This window comes from Monodelphis domestica, chromosome 7 (genome assembly GCF_027887165.1).
Source record: "Monodelphis domestica isolate mMonDom1 chromosome 7, mMonDom1.pri, whole genome shotgun sequence".
Classification (NCBI taxonomy): domain Eukaryota; kingdom Metazoa; phylum Chordata; class Mammalia; order Didelphimorphia; family Didelphidae; genus Monodelphis; species Monodelphis domestica.
The window spans coordinates 194,666,572-194,686,797 of record NC_077233.1 but is presented as its reverse complement, the minus strand read 5'-3'; the positions used below and the strand labels follow the sequence as shown (position 1 = coordinate 194,686,797).

At 40.7% G+C, this 20,226-nt stretch overlaps 1 protein-coding gene across 4 annotated transcripts in view; it reads left to right on the top strand.

Moving 5' to 3' along the window:
* Nucleotides 1-20,226, top strand: part of DOCK8 (dedicator of cytokinesis 8) — a 306,237-nt gene that overhangs the window by 260,809 nt on the left and 25,202 nt on the right. For all 4 annotated transcript variants that reach the window (XM_056806227.1, XM_056806228.1, XM_056806230.1 and 1 more), the window contains 5 exons: nt 1,590-1,782; nt 5,992-6,135; nt 14,389-14,520; nt 15,831-15,965; nt 19,207-19,296. In XM_056806227.1, coding sequence (XP_056662205.1) covers nt 1,590-1,782; nt 5,992-6,135; nt 14,389-14,520; nt 15,831-15,965; nt 19,207-19,296 — 694 coding nt within the window. The remainder of the gene's footprint in view (nt 1-1,589; nt 1,783-5,991; nt 6,136-14,388; nt 14,521-15,830; nt 15,966-19,206; nt 19,297-20,226) is intronic.

Here is a 20,226-nt window from a genome sequence, read left to right as displayed (position 1 = left end):
GGAGTACGTGAAGGGCCACAGGGGGGCCGAGAGCTTCGGGACCAGACAGTGAGGGAGGGTTCATGGTGCAGGCGGTGGCTGGACAGGGAGAGGAGAGGACAGTCCGACTCCAGCGAAGGCCCGGCCCTGTCCCCGGCTCTGAGTCCAGAGGAACGTGGTGCCCGTGGAAGCAAGGGGGAGGGGCTTAAGTCCAGGCTGAAAAGGAGGCCATGAAGCGCTAGCACAGGTTTAAGTAGTGAAATAACCCAGGGGAGGCCCGTGCGAGGAAAATTAACCTGGAAGCCGTATTTAGATGCATGAAGAGGAGGGAGAAGGGGCAGCTGGGTAGCTCAGTGGGGTGAGATCCAGGCCTAGAGATGGGAAATTCTGGGTTCAAATCTGGCCTCAGACACTTCCCAGCTGTGTGACCCTGGGCAAGTCACTTAACCCCCATGGCCTAGCCCTTCCCACTCTTCCGCCTTAGAACCAATATACAATATTGATTCTGAGACAGGTGAGGGTTTTATTTAAAAAAAAAAAAAAAGAGTATGGAGAGACTTGAGGTAAGAAGGCCTATCAAGAGGCTTCACATAAGACAAAATATGGGAGGAGATGATGCAAGAGATCCCAGAGAGGGGACCGCTAGATGGTGTAATATAATTATAATTTCTCTCTTCCACAATGGCTCAGTGGATAGACACGGAGGCCTAGAGACAGGGTTCAAAGGTGTCCTCAGAGATTCCCTAACTGTGTGATCCTAAGTAAGTCACTTCACCCCTACTGCCTCGGCCTTACCACTCTTCTGCCTTGGAACTAATATACAGTATTGATCTAAGTCAGAAGATAAAGAGTTGTTTAAAAGAAAATACAGGAGAGATGACAGAGATCTAATTGAGAGGGGAGGTATCGCTTTGATATAATTATATGAAGAAAAAAATAATTTTATATTAGAAATTATAGTTTTCTATGCAGAACTTAATTATGCAGGCATATATTATGTAGGGAGCCCAGCCGATAAGGCGCCAAGCCTGGAGTTGGAGGTTCAAATCGGGTTCCTGACACTTCCTGGCTGTGTGATCCTGGACAGAGCATTTAGCCCCAGTTTCCCAGCCCTTCCCGCTGTTCTGCCTTGATTCCACGGCAGGGAAAACAAGTGAATGATCTAGCCGTTTTGCAAGGCGGGGAGTGGGTCACATGAGCGCCAACCCATAGAGGCAGGGAAGGGTCCCGCCCCATCCTGCATAAGGCTTCCTGGGAGCCCCACGCTGACGTAGTCCCTAAATGTCAGTCTGGGCTCTCCTGCATTTGTATTTATTTTCTTACTATTTCCATCTGGTTTGGGCCAGAGACGGACGCTTGACGCCTCTGCGCCAGGGAATGCTTGTGCCACATGGGAGAGATCCCAGAAGGAGCCGGTAGAAACCTCAGCTCAGCACAGTCCGTCCTCTGGGCTGGCCTTTCCCGACCCCTTTCCAGAGTCTAACCCAAGCACGCGCCTCCCAGTCAGCCGGAGGGCTGTTTCCCCTCCCTCCTCTCCTGCATTTACCTGGGGAATCCCTGGCAGAGAGAACTGGACGCCCGCGCTCTTACTGTCCCCCTTCTGCCTTCAGGATTGCCAAAGGCTACCAGACGTCTCCTGATCTGAGGCTGACCTGGCTTCAGAACATGGCAGAGAAGCACTCCAAGAAGACATGCTACACGGAGGCAGCCATGTGCCTGGTGCACGCGGCGGCCCTGGTCGCCGAGTACCTGAGCATGCTGGAGGACCGCTGCTACCTGCCGGTGGGGAGCGTGAGCTTCCAGGTAGGCCCAGCCGCACCCCGCCGGCGCTTCGCTCGTCTCTTCCGCAGCGGGGCCGAGCATTGACACGTGGAAGAGGAGGCCGGTGGCTTTCTGGAAGGGGCTGGTTTTCTTTTCTTTTCTACTTCGTGATGAACCTAGCGTTGCCTTCTTTGCTGCCCGGATGCTGAAGACGTGTGGTTCCCAGGGGCTGGCTTCCTCCCTATGGGGAAGCAGGCCGTGCCCCTTCCTGGGCCCGAGTAGACAATTAGGCTGTGGCCTAAAAAGAACCCTCTGGCTGGTGGCCAGCCCTTCGGCCTCTCTGAATTTGGTGGTGTTCACTGATTTTTTTCAACGATGTCTCCCTCTTCCTGACCCCTTTTCTTGGCAAAGATTTTGGAATGGTGTGTCATTTCTTCCTTCAGCTCATTTTACAGATGAGGAAACTGAGGTAAACAGCTTAAAGGACTTGCCCAAGGTCACAAAGTACGTGTCTGAGGCCAGATTTAAACCCAAATCTTCCCTAAAGAACAAACATAGAACCTGGTCCTAGGATTGATCCCACGCCTTTAAAGCTCCAGAGGACCTATAGCTTCATGCCTTCCTGAATTCCTCTCTGAGGGTCCAGGCTCTCCTCTATTAGACGATGAAACTTCAGAGGAGTGACTATTAATGATGATAGAACCAAGGAGATTAGATTTCAAATCTTGCCCAAGACACGAAGTAGTTGTATGACTCACAAGTCACTTAAGCTCTCTGTCTCAGTTTGCTTGTCTGTAAAATAGGGACGATTATAGCACCTACTTTATATAAATATGTATTCATATATTATCCATTATTTTTCTATAAATATATCTAGGGGGCAGCTGGGTAGCTCAGTGGATTAAGAGTCAGCCCTTGAGACAGAAGGTCCTAGGTTCAAATCTGGCCTCAGACACTTCCCACCTGTGTGACCCTGGGCAAGTCACTTGACCCCCATTGCCTAGCCCTTACCACTCTTCTGCCTTGGAGCCAAAACACAGTATTAATTCTCAGGCGGAAGGTAAGGGTTAAAAAAAAAATATATATATATATATATGTATATTTCTATAATATCTATTATTTATGTAAATATATTTATGTGCATTATATAGTATATCTATTAACTATATAAAGTGCTCTCCAAGTCTTAAAACAGCATATCCATGTTCATGTTTGTTGTAGCATAGAATGTGTCATCCTTACAAAAGTATTTTCCAAACGTTAGGGAAATATTTCCCCATACACTCTTCCTTTTAGCTTCCCTTCCACCTTCCACTTGCCCTCAAACGCAGTCTAACAAGAGAAAACTGGAGAGAGGAGCCAGCAAACACTCTTTCTAAGTTGTTCTCAGGAAATATCTGCAGGGGGACCTGCAGAATGATTTCCGCCTTCGGTTTAGTGTAGCGGTTCCTGTTGGCTACCCCTGCACACTGGGTCCGGCCGGGAAGCACAGCGGCTGCCAGGTCAGGCATGCCCTTTGCTTTCGTACGCTTAGGAAGAAACAAAACCTATTTTGTATGCATTATTTCTCATGAGCATCTTCAGAGTAGAATCTCCCTGAAGTCGTGAAGGATGGGAGCCCAGCAGCTCCTCTGTATAGAACATAGCTCTCTTTAGCCAGTACTGTCGGGATCATTTATTGTCCTTATTTACACCAGCTCTGTTTTATCCGGGCTTTAGACTTGGAAGACGAGGTTGCCCTCTATATGGGGCCGTGTCGTCTCCCCTTCACTGTGGGAGAACCAGAAAGAGTGGATTTGTCTAAGCTTACAGACAGTCCGGCTTTCAGCTACTAACTGACCCAAATGGTTTTAGAACTCAGATATTAATTTCACTGTCCATTTTGGTAGCAAGCAGGTCCCTAATTATTCTTCCTTGGATTTTATCTTCTATCCCTGAAATTTCTCAGAACTATATTTTTGTAATATATGTATAACCCAGTAGAATTGCCTGTCAGCTCCAGGAGGCAGGAGAGAAGAGGGGAGGGAGAGATCATGAATCATGCAGCCATGAAAAAATATATTCAAAAATATAATTATTTTTAAAAAAGAAATGTCTTTTAAAATTATAATATTTATCTCCCCCAATTATTAAAAAGGCATGAAATTTTCACATTTTTGAGTCAGATAAAATAAGTATGAAAATCACAAATTTGACTTAGATACAACCTCTTCTCCTTTTGTTCTTTTTTCTCTTTGCAAGAAGACAATCTGAGTGATGCAATCATGGAGGAACATTTTAAATAAGATACTTTTGCAAATCCCAGATAATCATCACTGAAACCCATTTTTAAAGCTAAATTATGTCTTTTTATATCAGATTTTCATTGACCATGATGTTCCTTCCACTTCTTTGGTACCTATTATCCATGTTCTTAGCATCTCACATAAATATTAATTAATATCTTGTTTTTGACTGACAATTCATATATTAATTTTCCAGTTCACAATTTGTTTGTAAGACAAGAAGGGATAATAAAAATAGTTCCCTTTAAGCAGTCCTTTAAGATTTACAAAGCATTTTCCTCCTAGCACTTCTGCGAAGCTGCATAGTTCAAGTTTTAATCATTTTCATTTTACAAAAAAAGAAACTGGAGGTTAGAACTTGGTGGGACCTCAACCTATGTCTTCTAATTCCAAGTTTCATTCCACTGGTTCTATTCTCAGAAACAATTTCTATACTTCCTAGCTACATCGCTCTACTTCTAAGGGACACTTGGACCCTAGATCCAAGATCCCCATGTCCAAAGAAATGCAGCTCTAGCTCATTTTACCTGCTTGTCTGTTTCTTAGCACGGGCTCCCCATATGTCCTTGAAATAAATTCAACTCAAATTGATGTTTGTGATCTCGATTCTTTTTTTTTTCCACTCAAGAAAATATAGTAGTGGTGACTTTCTTAGTCATTCTGTTTCAATCTTATTTTCTTGCAATAAAATAAGTTGTCAGCCAAGGAATATGAATTATAGTTAAATAAAATCTGTAGAGGAAAAAAGGGTTCAGGGCCATGAAATTCCACAAAGCTGAGCTCTCTGGAATTCTGGGCCTCAGGGTACAATATCCACTTCACGAATGTGGATCTGGAGATGCCTTTGCATACTATTTCTGCTCCTTCCTTCCAGGTTTCCAAGGCCATGAAAATGCTCCTAGAATGCCTTTCCTCTGGCTATAGTACCAGGCTGTTAGCTCTATTTTCTCCTTGCCAGCTGTTATGGCCAGGGAAGTGGAGTGCAAACACAGACCTCTTCTCTTGGGCCACTTAGATTCACTCCTTATGAAACATAAGGATTCTGTGACACTATCAGAGAAAAACTGGGCAAAACTTAGCACAAAGGAAGAAAAGGCATGGCCAGGTTAAAAACAGCTCTGAGAGTTTATAAGGAATCTCCAGAGAACCCCAAGCCACAGTGTGACTTCAAAGATAAAAGTGTAAATATAAATAATCAATCAATAAACATTTGTTAAGCACCTCCTATGTGCCAGGCTTTGTGCTAAGCCCTGGAGATATAAAAAGAGGCAAAAGACAGTCCCTGCCCTCAAGGAGCTTATAAGTAAACAGAATTTGCTAAAGAAAAATAAATGTTACAAATATGTAATTAATACCACAGTTCTCTGTAAGGGTGGCAATCCTGCCAAGTAATATTGAAGCTATTCAACTAGAAGCTAGGGAAAAGGTGGCAATATTCGGGGTTCCCCCAAAACTCCTGGTGTCAAATAATATTATAGCTATTCAGCTAGAAATCAAGAAAAAGTCTTAGTTACAAAGAATATTACAACTATCCAAACCAGGTAAAAGATGGGTGTCCCAAAAATCTTAGTACCAAATAATGTTACAACCATTCAAAGGTAAACCAAGGGAAAGTTGGCAGTATTCAGGGTCCCCCAAAAGTATTAGTGCCAAATAATATTTTTTAAATTATAAACATATTTTGTTATACCAATTACATATAATAACAAATTTCCACATAAGTTTTCCAAAGTTATATGATCCAAATTATTTCCCTTCTTCCCTTTTCTTCCCCCTCCTGGAGCTGAGTGCCAAATAACATTGTAGCTCTCCAACTGGAAACCAGGAAAGCATGGAAATAGAGAGAGAATCCTAAGAGTCTTAGTAACAAAGAATAGTGAGTGCAGTGCCTGGCGCATAGTAGGCTCTTGACTCGACTTGACTCATCTCAACTGGCCCCTCCAGTTAACGTTATGCTTTGTTTCAGAATATCTCTTCCAACGTCCTGGAGGAATCGGCCGTTTCTGATGACATCTTGTCTCCCGATGAGGATGGCGTGTGCTCTGGGAGGTATTTCACAGAGAGTGGCCTCGTTGGGCTGTTGGAACAGGCTGCTGAACTCTTTAGCACGGTGAGCCCTTCTGTTAAGAATGTGAAGACAGTGCTCCATTCTCAGTTGAGGGAAGGTGGTTTCTTGGTCCTAAGCTCAGAGCTGCCTCCTGGTTACCCTGTATCCCAGAGGCTAAGGTGAGGGGTAACCTGAGCCTGGGGACGGCCTTGGCAAATTCCTCTGAACTCCGGGTCCTAGCTGTCAGAAAGCGTTTTGTTATAAAATTGCATTATTTTAGTCAAAGTCCAATAGCTTGCCCCCAGGGTTACACGATGAAAGAATACAACTGTCCTGCTTTTCCTTCATCCCCAACCAAGCCCCCAAAATGTTAGACTAATCATCAAGACATCTGAGAAGGAAGTACAATAGACTTCCCCGCTAACAAAGAGGTCCTCTTCAAATTCTATAGATATGCCTCAAAAGAGGAACCTCCCAGCCCCCTAATTCAGCTCTTACTAGGCCTTCAACATACATAATAGGAGGGCAAGCCAATGAATCCTTTAAATTCAAAACAAGGCAGAAATATCTAAACATTATGACTTATTGCTCCATTCTTTAACATCGATCCCAAAATAGCTCCCTCAAATGCCTGACCCATCCATTTCTTACAGCTTCACTACATTTAGCAGACCCTATTTATATCCCTTAATTTCTCCTTTTTTTACCTAATTTGTATATTTATTTTCTCTCAAAAAATGAATGTTTTTTTTTCTTTTTTTTTTTTTAATATATTTTATTTGATTATTTCCAAGCATTATTCGTTAAAGACATAGATCATTTTCTTTTCCTCCCCCCACCCCCCATAGCCGACGCGTAAGTCCACTGGGCATTAGATGTTTTCTTGATTTGAACCCATTGCTTTGTTGTTAGTATTTGCATTAGAGTGTTCATTTAAAGTCTATCCTCTGTCATGTCCCCTCAACCTCTGTATTCAGGCAGTTGCTTTTTCTCGGTGTTTCCACTCCCATAGTTTATCCTTTGCTTATGAATGGTGTTTTTTTTTCTCCTGGATCCCTGAAAGTTGTTCAGGGACATTACACCGCCCCTAATGGAGAAGTCCATTACGTTCGATTATACCACAGTGTATTAGTCTCTGTGTACAATGTTCTCCTGGTTCTGCTCCTCTCGCTCTGCATCACTTCCTGGAGGTTGTTCCAGTCTCCATGGAACTTCTCCACTTTATTATTCCTTTGAGCACAATAGTACTCCATCACCAACATATACCACAGTTTGCTCAGCCATTCCCCAATTGATGGGCATCCCCTCGTTTTCCAGTTTTGGGCCACCACAAAGAGCGCAGCTATGAATATTTTTGTACAAGTCTTTTTCCCCATTATCTCTTTGGGGTACAGACCCAGCAGTGCTATGGCTGGGTCAAAGGGTAGATATTCTTTTGTCGCCCTTTGGGCATAGTTCCAAATTGCCCTCCAGAATGGTTGGATCAGTTCACAGCTCCACCAGCAATGAATTAATGTCCCTACTTTGCCACATCCCCTCCAGCATTCATTACTTTCCTTTGCTGTTATGTTAGCCAATCTGCTAGGTGTGAGGTGATACCTCAGAGTTGTTTTGATTTGCATCTCTCTGATTATAAGAGATGTAGAACACTTCTTCATGTGCTTGTTAATAGTTTTGATTTCTTTATCTGAGAACTGCCTATCCATTTCCCTTGCCCATTTATCAATTGGAGAATGGCTTGATTTTTTGTACAATTGATTTAGCTCATTATAAATATGAGTAATTAAACCTTTGTCAGAGGTTTCTATGAAGATTTTTTCCCAATTTGTTGTTTCCCTTCTGATTTTAGTTATATTGGTTTTGTTTGTACAAAAGCTTTTTAGTTTGATGTAGTCAAAATTATTTATTTTACATTTTGTGATTCTTTCTATACCTTGCTTGGTTTTAAAGCCTTTCCCCTCCCAAAGGTCTGACATGTATACTATTCTGTGTTTACCCAATTTACTTATGGTTTCCTTCTTTATGTTTAAGTCATTCACCCATTTTGAATTTATCTTGGTGTAGGGTGTGAGGTGTTGATCTATTCCTAGTCTCTCCCACACTGTCTTCCAATTTTCCCAGCAGTTTTTATCGAATAGTGGATTTTTGTCCCAAAAGCTGGGATCTTTGGGTTTATCGTATACTGTCTTGCTGAGGTCGTTTTCCCCCAGTCTATTCCACTGATCTTCCTTTCTGTTTCTTAGCCAGTACCAAATTGTTTTGATGACTGCTGCTTTGTAATATAGCTTGAGGTCTGGGACTGCAAGGCCCCCATCATATGTGTTTTTTTTCATTATTTCCCTGGATATCCTTGATCTTTTGTTCTTCCAAATGAACTTTGTTATGGTTTTTTCTAAATCAGTGAAGAAGTATTTTGGTAGTTCCATGGGTATGGCACTAAATAGATAAATAAGTTTGGGTAGGATGGTCATTTTTATTATATTGGCTCGTCCTATCCATGAGCAGTTAATGTTTTTCCAATTGTTCAAGTCTAGTTTTAGTTGTGTGGCGAGTGTTTTGTAGTTGTGTTCATATAGTTCCTGTGTTTGTCTTGGGAGATAGATTCCTAGGTATTTTATTTTGTCTAAGGTGATTTTGAATGGGATTTCTCTTTCTAGTTCTTGCTGCTGAGCTGTGTTGGAGATATATAGAAAAGCTGATGATTTATGTGGGTTTATTTTGTATCCTGCAACTTTGCTAAAGTTGTTGATTATTTCAATTAGCTTTTTGGTTGAATCTCTAGGATTCTTTAAGTAGACCATCATGTCATCCGCAAAGAGTGATAACTTGGTCTCCTCCTTGCCTATTCTGATGCCTTCAATTTCTTTATCTTCTCTAATTGCTACTGCTAGTGTTTCTAGTACAATGTCAAATAGTAGAGGTGATAATGGGCATCCTTGTTTCACTCCTGATCTTATTGGGAATGCATCTAGTTTATCCCCATTGCAGATGATATTAGCTGATGGTTTTAGATATATACTGTTTATTATTTTTAGGAATGACCCTTCTATTCCTATGCTTTCTAGTGTTTTTAATAGGAATGGGTGTTGTATTTTATCAAAGGCTTTTTCTGCATCTATTGAGATAATCATGTGGTTCTTGCTAGTTTGCTTGTTGATGTGGTCAATTATGTGGATGGTTTTCCTAATGTTGAACCAGCCCTGCATCCCTGGTATGAATCCTACTTGATCATGGTGAATGATCCTTCTGATCACTTGCTGGAGTCTTTTTGCTAGTATCCTATTTAAAATTTTTGCATCTATATTCATTAGGGAGATTGGTCTATAGTTTTCTTTCTCTGTTTTTGACCTGCCTGGTTTTGGAATCAGTACCATGTTTGTGTCGTAAAAGGAGTTTGGTAGAACTCCCTCTTTGCTTATTATGTCAAATAGTTTGTATAGTATTGGGGTTAACTGTTCTCTGAATGTTTGATAGAATTCACAGGTGAATCCATCAGGCCCTGGGGATTTTTTCTTAGGAAGTTCTTTGATGGCTTGATGGATTTCAATTTCTGATATGGGATTATTTAAGAATTCTATTTCCTCTTCTGTTAGTCTAGGCAGTTTGTATTTTTGTATATATTCATCCATTTCTCCTAAATTGGTGTATTTATTGCCATATAATTGGGCAAAGTAATTTCTAATGATTGCCTTAATTTCCTCCTCATTGGAGGTGCTGTCCCCCTTTTCATCTTTAATGCTGTGAATTTGCTTTTCTTCCTTCCTTTTTTTAATTAGATTGACCAGTACTTTGTCTATTTTGTTTGTTTTTTCAAAGTACCAGCTTCTTGTCTTATTTATTAAATCAATAGTTCTATCACTTTCGATTTTATTAATTTCTCCCTTAATTTTTAGGATTTCTAATTTGGATTTCTGCTGGGGGTTTTTAATTTGATCGCTTTCGAGTTTTTTCAATTGCATTTCCAATTGATTGATCTCTGCTCTCCCTTGTTTGTTAATATGAGCTTTCAGGGATATGAATTTGCCTCTGATTACCGCTTTGGCTGCATCCCAAAAGGTTTGAAAGGATGTTTCGCCATTGTCATTTTCCTTGATGAAATTATTAATTGTTTCTATGATTTCTTCTTTAGCTAAACGGTTTTGGAGTATCATATTGTTTAATTTCCAATTGGTTTTAGATTTGGTTTTCCATGTACCATTACTAATCATTATTTTTATTGCCTTGTGATCTGAGAAGGCTGCATTCATTATTTCTGCTTTTTTGCATTTGTGTGCTATGTTTCTGTGACCTAATGTATGGTCAATTTTTGTGAATGTGCCATGTGGTGCTGAGAAGAAGGTGTATTCCTTTTTATTCCTATTTATTTTTCTCCATATGTCTATTAATTCTAATTTTTCTAAGATTTCATTCACTTCTTTTACCTCTTTCTTATTTATTTTTTGATTTGATTTGTCTAAATTTGATAATGGTTGGTTTAAGTCTCCCACTAGTATGGTTTTATTGTCTATTTCTTCCTTCAATTCTCCTAGTTTCTCCATTAGAAATTTGGGTGCTATATTATTTGGTGCATACATGTTGATTAATGATATTTCCTCATTGTCTAGAGTCCCTTTTAACAAAATATAATTACCTTCCCTATCCCTTTTGATCAGGTCTATTTTTGCATTGGCTTTATCAGATATCATGATTGCCACTCCTGCCTTCTTTCTATCAGTTGAGGCCCAGAAGGTCTTACTCCATCCTTTAATTCTGACCTTGTGGGTGTCAACCCGCCTCATGTGTGTTTCTTGAAGACAACATATGGTAGGGTTTTGGATTCTAATCCATTCAGCTATTCGTCTACGTTTTATGGGTGAGTTCATCCCATTCACGTTCAAAGTTATGATTGTCATTTGTGGACTCCCTGGCATTTTGATTGCCTTCCCTAATTCTAACCTTTTCTTCTTCGGCTCTACCTTTTAGTCCAGTGATTTACTTTGAATCAGTCCCCCTTGTCCCCTCCCTTGATGTTTCCCTTTTTAGTCCCTCCCTTTTTGTTCCCTCCCCCTCCCCCCTCTCTTTCCCTCCCTTTTTGTTCTCCCTCTCCCCCTCCCCCCCTTGGTTTTCCCTTCTCCTTACCCTTGTTGGGTAAGATAGAATTCAAGATCCCAATGGATCTGGATGTTTTTCCCTCTCAGAGTTGATTTCCCTGAGATTGAGGTTTAAGTAACCCCCCCCCTCTCTTCCTCTCCTTCTTATAGGAGTTTTCTTCCCCTCCCCTTCCCCTGTGAATCTTTGTGTGAGAACCATTATTCTATTTGGTCTTTCTTTACCCCCTATTTATACATTACATTTTCCCCACATATTAGTATACATAGATTGATATAAATGTAGTCCTTATAGAAGAGAGTTTGAGTAAAAGAAGATAACATTTTTCCCCTTTCCTTAATATTTACCTTTTCAGGTATTCCTTGCTCTTTGATTTTCGGTATCAAACTTTCCACAGAGCTCTGGTCTTTTCTTTGCAAAAAGTTGGAAGTCTTCTATTTTGTTGAATGCCCATACTTTCCCTTGGAAGTATATAGTCAGTTTTGCTGGGTAGCTGATTCTTGGTTGGAGACCCAGCTCTCTTGCCTTTCTGAAGATCATGTTCCATGCCTTACGATCATTCAGCGTAGAACTTGCAAGGTCTTGTGTGACCCTGATTGGCATTCCTTTATATCTAAATTGTCTTTTTCTGGCTTCCTGTAGGATTTTTTCTTTTGTTTGATAGCTTTGGAATTTGGCAATTACATTCCTGGGAGTTGTCTTTTGGGGGTTTAGTGTAGAAGGTGTTCTGTGAGCTCTGTCAGTGGCTGTATTGCCCCCTTGTTCTAGAATCTCTGGGCAATTTTCTTTGATTATATCTTGTATCACCATGTCCAGTTTGGTGTTTATTTCTGGCTTTTCTGGGAGTCCAATTATTCTTAAATTTTCTCTTCTCCCCCTGTTTTCCAGATCTATCACCTTGTCGGTGAGATATTTTATGTTCTCTTCTAATTTCTTGGTGTTTTGGCTTTGCTTTATTAGTTCTTGCTTTAAAGCCTGGTTTTCTTTTACAGTTTGGTCAAACTGGTTTTGTAGATGCGTGAATTTCTTTTGCATCATTTCCCACTTTTCCTCCCAGAGGGCTTCCATCTTTTTGGTCCTTTCTGATTCAAATTCTTCATAGGTTTGTGGAGAGTTTCTGTTTCCTTTGGAAGATTTTGGAGAATTTTCTTGTATATCTTCTTCTATATGCTCTGTATTTTGTATTTTGGCTCCATAGAATGTGTCCAGAGTCGCCCCTTTCTTCTTATTTTTCTTGGTATTTTGGGGCTTCTGTGCTTCTGTGGAGTTTGTCATCTCTGAACGTGGAGGATTGGCTTTTCTTGTCTTTGTCTGGTGATCAGAGGCTTTAGTCCTGGGCAGATGGTTCTATGACTTTCCCTGGGTTAAACTGAATATGCCTCACTGGAACTGGAATGGAAGGGTCGGACCACAAGGCCACACTCTCCCCCTGGCTCGATTTCCGGAAGTTGCCTTCCGAATCGCTGGCCGTGAGGCTGTTTCGTCGGCCTGCGGGGGGATGGGCTGCCGCTTCCCCAAGCTCCGAGAGCACAGACTTTCACTGAGACTTGGATAGCAGGATCCAGCCCGTGAGGCTGTCTTGCCCGCCCTGAGGGTTGCTGTTGTTTTGACCAGCTCTCTGCAGCGGAGGCCCCAGGCAGTAACTTTCACCCGGACTGGGACTTGGGTAGAAGACCCTGAGGGTTGTTGTTCCTCAGACCCTGCTCTCTGAGCCCGGCTTGGCTGCCGCTTCCGGGAGCCTTGGACTCTGCGCTCCTACCCCTGAGGTCCGAGGGATCTCGGGTTCTGGCTTTTAAGGGGAGCCGTACCTTTTGAACCGGGTCCAGGTCCAGGAGGAGGGTTCCCAGGGTCTGTGCTGTTGATCGTTTTGAATTTCGGCGCCTTAGGAGCTTCTAGTTTGAGATCGGTCGGGAAGGGTTTTCCGGAGATCTGAACTTCAGCTTTTTCTAAGCCGCCATCTTAACCGGAAGTCGTTTTTTTTCTTTTTAACATCATTTTTTTTAACCTTTACCTTCTGTCTTAGAATCCATACTGTGTATTGGTCCCAAGGCAGAAGAGTGGTAAGGGCTAGGCAATGGGGGTCAAGTGACTTGCCTAGGGTCACACAACTGGGAAGTGTCTGAGGTCAGATTTGAACCCAGGAACTCCCATCTTTAGACCTCGCTCTGAATCCACTCCTTTTACTCATGAAGAATGGAGGCTGTTAGAGATAAAAGGTCTTGGCCAGTCCTACCACAGAATATATGGTAGAGCCAAAATTCTAACCCAAGGTCCCCAACTCTAAATCCAAAATGCTTTTCACTGTAGCAGTCTCTCTCCACTTATTTGGGTCACTTTAATTCTTAGAAGAGGCAAAGGGAGTGATCTACTGGAGGTAAATAGATGGCCTCAGAGACAGGAGGGCCATTTCTCATATCTCCTGGCTGCCCAACTCTGGACACTTCATTTCACTTTTCAGAACCCTGGAAAATTCTCCAAGACTATAAGCTACACAGCAGTAACCTCTCTATACTGGTAGTTTCTTCACCAAGAGTTCCCCCATACCAGTGAAATCACAGGTCTGGACAAAAAAAAGAATCCTTAAGAATACGTAATAGGATATTCTAAAATATTTTTAGCAATTTTCTTTGTGGTGGCAAAGGACTAGAACTCGAGGGGATGCCTGTCAATTAGAGAATGGCTGAATAAGGTGTGGCATGTCATTGTGATGGATTACTACTATTGTAAGAAATAATGGGCAGGTTGATTTTAGAGAAATATGGGAAGATTTGCATGAAAATAATGAAGTGTGTAACAATCAGAAACAAAAGAACATTATATAGAATAACATCCATATTTTTCAAAAAGAAAATGTAAATGACTGAGCTGTTCTGAGTTATATGAACATTCAGATCAAGGACAAAGGACCTATGAAGGAAGATGCTACCTACCTCCAGAGAAAGTACTGACATGTGGAACTGTGTATTGTATAGTTTCAATGAGTGTCAAATGTTTGCCTTCTCTAGTATGGGATTGGAAGGGAGGGAGAGAAACACCTTAGAATATTTATTAGAAAATATATTTTTTAAAAGAATCTAGGGAGGAAATAGATTTAAACTTCATTCTCAATCTTGTAATGCAGGGAGGATTCCAATAGCAAACCACCATTTTTAAATGCATTGTTTGACAGTGATCCTCTAAAAGATCATATTTAATGTTTTTATTTTGTTTGTGTTTTATTTTAATAAGGGAGGATTGTATGAAACTGTCAATGAAGTCTACAAGCTGGTCATCCCCATCCTGGAGGCTCACCGAGACTTCAGGAAGCTGACTTCAACTCATGATAAACTGCAGAAGGCTTTTGATAACATCATAAACAAGGTACCTGGGACAGATCCATTGTCAACCCCTGCCTGGTCGCAGTATTTTGTCACAAACACTAAAGGGAAGGTCATTCCTATCTCATCCCCTAGATCAGTGGTTCTCAACCTTTCCAATGCCATGATCCCGCAATACAGTTCCTCATGTTGCAGTGACCCCAAACCCCAAATGGTGGCTACTTCAAAACTGTAATTTTGCTACAGTTGTGATTTGGAATGTAAATACCTGATATGCATTCTGTATTCTCATTGCTACAAAATGAGAGGTTGAGAGCCGCTGCCCTAGATCATTACTTCTCTTCTTTTTCCAGAGAGTTTTCCTTCACATGGTACCAGAGATTGTGAAAGGAGGGGAGGTGGGCTAATTAGAACTCAATATGACATATAATTCATTTTGTAAGTTGTTAAAAAAAACTTGAAAATTGCTCATGTGATTTGAATATCAACACCTTCCAAAAGACCTTAAAGATCAAAAAGAAAGTGACTGTGCCCAAAGACACTAGAACTAGAACTATAATCAAGAACAAGAGTTGTAACTAGTCTGGGACAACCAGTTCTTTGCCCTGGCGTGCCATTTTGAGGAGAGAATAGGAAGTGCACCCACTCCCTGGGGAGCTGCACTTCCTCTCTAGGAATGGAATGCTTTCTCCCTTCAGCTGGAGCAACCACTGTCCCTTCTCCCTACCTCCTAGTCCCTGTTCCACCTATATTAATTTCATTTTGAAACTGCCTCAGGCCCAACATGCTCAGGGGCCAGTCTCCCTGGCTCCCTTCTTTCACCTCAGACATCAAGAGCTATGGTCCACCATGCTCAGTCCCAGAAAAATTACATCCTCAGTTAAACCATCCTCTCCACTGGCTACTGCTACCTCCCTATTCCTGCCCCTACTAAAATAAATTTACCTTAGGCTCAAGAATTCCTGGTTACACTTCTAACCAAGTTCTACGATTTCTTGTGTGTCCTTTCCAAAGCTCCTTTTTTGTTATTGTTTTTTAGTATCTGACTCTATATGACCTCATTTGGAATTTTCTTGGCAAAGATACTGAAGTGGTTTGCCATTTCTTTCTCCAGCTCATTTTGACAGATGAGGAAACTGAGGTAAACAGGATAAAGGGACTTGCCCAAGATCACAGAGCTATTAAGTGTCTGAGACTAGCTTTGCACTCAGGAAGATGAATCTTCCTGATTTCAGGTCTGGCACCCTAACCATGTGCCCCAATAATCATGGTAGTAGCAACTTAAAGAACACTTCTCTTTGTACCAGAGAAGAGTCAGAGTACAAGTATGGAGTCTTGTCTTTTGTTTGCCAGGGTCACAAGCGCATGTTTGGAACCTATTTCCGAGTTGGTTTCTATGGCTCCAAATTTGGAGATCTGGATGAAATGGAATTTGTATACAAAGAGCCAGCAATTACCAAGCTTCCAGAAATTTCACACAGACTAGAGGTAAGAAGACTGGCTTTCTGTACTTGGCATCTAAAACTTTCCTACTTGGCGGGGAGAGGGGAAGTGGTTAAAAAGCATCCTTTTAGATAGCTTAAAAAAATCACCCTTGGCCATGGACTTGGCTTCACTGCTTATTTATAGAAACCTCTCCATACTGCCCTCTGGCAATCACAATGGCAGTTGGTGGTGAAACAGGCTTTGCAATGACCCCTTCCTCCCGTTCTTTCCATGAGGCAAGCGTCTGGTTGTCAGAATGTGTACAGCAGAAATTGTACATCACTTGTTCAGCTTCCTTTCCCAGGATATTTAGGATTGCAGAGATTTTTTTACAACCCTTTCCCAAATTCAGTGAGAGTCCTCAGCTTCAAAGTGATTATCCTAGACCAAAGCTCAATCAATGAATTGCCTGGGGAAATAGTTTTTTGTCTTAAGAGGGATTATGATCTCTGCTTTGTGTCTCTAGTTCTGATATAGAGACTCCAGAGTCGTCCTCAAATAATGAGCACACAATCCATCAGCAGGATGGTACTTGAAGCCTTTCCAGCTTGATGGGACCTGCCAGAGTTAGCACTCTCCTGGCATACATAGCCTTGGTGAACTTGGAATCACCTCTGCATCAGGATGAGGCATTAAAGGAAGACTATAGTGAAAAAAGCCTTAGAAAAATCCTTTTATTTTTTTTAATCTGGACTGTTATTTTGTGGAAGTTAGGAAAGTCCCAGTGTGGAAACTCTCTTTATTAAAACAGGTCAGCAACTGTTCTGTAACTTGTAGATAGTTTTTAAACTTAAATGTTGAATTTATTCAATATTTAAAAGCAAGATGTACACATTAGAATTTTGTAGGTTCAAGGAGAATCCTATCTTTGTATTCCTTCTATTCGACAATATGGAAATGCCCATTTTAGTTAATGTTTATCAAGCACAGGAAAAATCGACATTTTAAAAACCCCAAATGCTAAAAAAAATTCTATTCTAGAGAGTTACCTGGGGAACTGAGAAGTGACTTGAGCAGAGTCACCCAGCCAGACTGTGTCAAAGACAGGACCACCTTCTACAGGAAGTTGTTCCCAACCCCTCTTAATTCTAAAACTTTCCCTCTATTGATTTTCTCCTCTGTACAAAATTATTTCAATGTTGTCTACTTCTCTCCCTCTTTAGATTGTGAGTTTCTCAAGAGCAGGGACTATCTTTTGTATTTCTTTGTAGCCCTAATGCTTAGCACAGTGCCTGACACATAGTAGGCACTTAATAGATGTCTGTTGACTTACTTGAACCTATTCTAGGCTTTCTTGACTCTAAGGCTAGCTGAATAATGATGATGATGGTGATGATGATAAACCTCCCATTTTATAGCACTTTAAGATTTATAAAATGCTTGTAGCTTGTGTATGTATTATTTGACTCATTTTACAGATGAGGAAACAATCTCTAAGAGGTAAATTAATGTGCCAGGATCACACAGCTGGGTTCATATCCCACCTCTGACACTTGAAAGTTGCTCTAAAAAAATGAGCATAGAATAAAATTCAAAGAAAACTTAATCCAGAGGATATGTAAAAAACGACGATAATCCTAAACACAAAAAAGCAAAAGCAGAGCACAGCATGGTAAAAGCCAAAATACTCTCAGATTGCTCACTTACAGTCCCCTGAGCACTGCATACATAGTATATGTGCTGCCATAGAAGAATACATTGAATTTATATAGTACTTGGCTTTCAGAATTCCAAGGTCAATTCATTGATCTTTATATTATCCCTTTCAGGAAAATTGGGCAAGAGGTTATTATGCCTGCTTATCTATAAGTAAATTGTGTCTTAGATTAAATGATTTGTTTAAAGTCAAACAGTTAATCAGTGAACGTGCTGGAATGGGGGGCAACTATGTGGATAGAGTGCCAGGCCTGGAATCAGGAGGATCTGGGTTCAAATATGGCCTTAGATAATTCCTAGCTGTGTGATCCTGCACACGTCACTTAAGCCCATTAGATAAGTAGGAAAAAAGAAAGGAAGGAATGAAGGGAGGGAGGAAGGGAGAGAGGGAGGAAAGAAAGAAGGCAGGAAGGAAGTTAGAATGTAGAACTCTTTACTTCCAAGTTTGTAGTGTTTCTACTATGGACACTCAGAGATTTTTTTATTAAATTCCTTCCCATTTTCTAAAGCTGAATTCAAGTGCTTTCTCTCTAAAAATTCTCCCTAATCTCTACCATTAAGGTCTTTCCTCCTTAGATCTCACATAAACTTTGTTTTGAAGTTTGCTGATGCATTTACCATACATTATTAAGTATTATATCTGTGATGCTCCTGTCATAGCTGTGAATAAGAATGTCTTGCCCCTTTCTAGACTGTAACACTTCACAAAGCCAGCCACTATGTCTTATCTAAATATCAGAGCTCCTCAAAGTTTTACCTAGCATACAGCAAGCATTTCATATGTGTTTGCTGTGTCATGATGCATTGAATGGAACTGACTTCAGATTATGTCTTAGGCTGCAGTTTGCCACATTTGCCAGGATCACAAGGCTGTGTTCAAATCCCACCTCTGACACTTCATAGCTGCACTAAAAAGATTAAGCATAGAGCACAATCCAAAAAAAATATAATCCTGGGAGCATGTAAAACGAATAATAATCCCAAGATTTAAAAAATGACAGCAGAGCAACACCACCATAAAAACCCAGGAAAAGACTGGTGGTCTGAGTTTATATAGTGTGGATCAGTGAAGCCGAGTTCAGTGCAAAACACCCTGTGGATATTATTAATTAAATCAATTTACAGCCCACAGGATCCCTATAATAAGAATGAGTTTCTCCACTGACAGGAAAAGACTTCTCTTTGTTTTAGGCTGATGCAAGCTCTGAACCTAAATCTTACTCGTTAGTTCCAGTGTGATCTCCCTGTCATATGTTCAAGTGTTCACCATGTACACCCTATATATATATATATTTTTTTTTTTTTACTCTTACCTTGTGTCTTAGAATCCAATACTGACTATTGGTTCCAAGCGCAGAAGAGCAGTAAGGGCTAGGCAATGGGGGTTAAGTGACTTGCCCAGAGTCACACAGCTAGAAAGTATCTGAGATCAAATTTGAACCCAGGACCTTTTGTCTCCAGGCCTGGCACCCTAACCACTGTACTACTGAGCTGCCCCAACCCTGTACTTTCATGTCCTACATTTCCAAAAGAGAAAAAAATATTGTGTCAAAACAACATTTTAAAAATTGTTTCTTTCGCCCCCCAGGGATTTTATGGTCAGTGCTTTGGTGCAAATTTTGTGGAAGTCATTAAAGATTCTACTCCTGTGGACAAAACTAAGTTGGACCCTCAAAAGGTATGGAATGGTGGTGCACAACAGCATCACCCTTGGGATCCTTCCTTTCTGACCGCTAGCTTGTGACCCTGAAACTTTTAAATGAATCCTACATTCCTTAGTTGTTACCTGGGACCCAGAAAAAAATCAGTTTAAGCCTTAAAATTCATACTTCAGGAAAATCCAATTTGATACAAATGTAGAATTCTGACTGACTACTCTTCAGGCAGCTTTAATTCACTGTTACTTTATGCAGGGTCACTATGGTACTGGTCAAGGAGGTAAGGATTGGAAAAGACTGTTAATCTGGTAAAATATGGAAGTCCAGAAAAATCTCTTGTTTTGTTTTGTTTTTAAACTTTTACCATCTGTCTTAGAATCAATAATAAGAATCAGTTCCAAAGCAGAAAAGCTGTAAGCACTAAACAAATGACTTATATTCCCCAAACCTCTGTTTCCTTTTCTATAAAACTAGGAGGTTGTGTTCAGTGACTTGTTAGGTATCTTCCAGCTCAAAATCTATGATCCTATGCTATGGAATTTAGAAATGTACATGATATGAAACCAAAGAAATGTATACAGTGAGATAAAGAATTGATTTTTTTTTGTTTTTCCTGGATTTCCCAGTATTTTAATAATTCTTCATAATTGCCTGAAATATACATTTAAAAAAACAAAACAAAGACTTACCGTTTTGCCAGCCTGTCTGATTTCTCCAGACTTTGACTAGCATCATAGTGACCCTGACTCTGGAAACAGTGAACCCAAGTTTCCTGAAAAGTTGTCCTGCTAATGTTGTTGGTCAGAATTTAAGAATAAAAGCATTAATAGAATATTTCATTGGAACTTTTAAATTTAAAATGTATTCCTTTATCTCTGCATCAATTCCTGGAGGTCTGATGCACAGCAAAAAAAAAAAAGAGCAGAACCAAGAGAACATTGTACACAGAG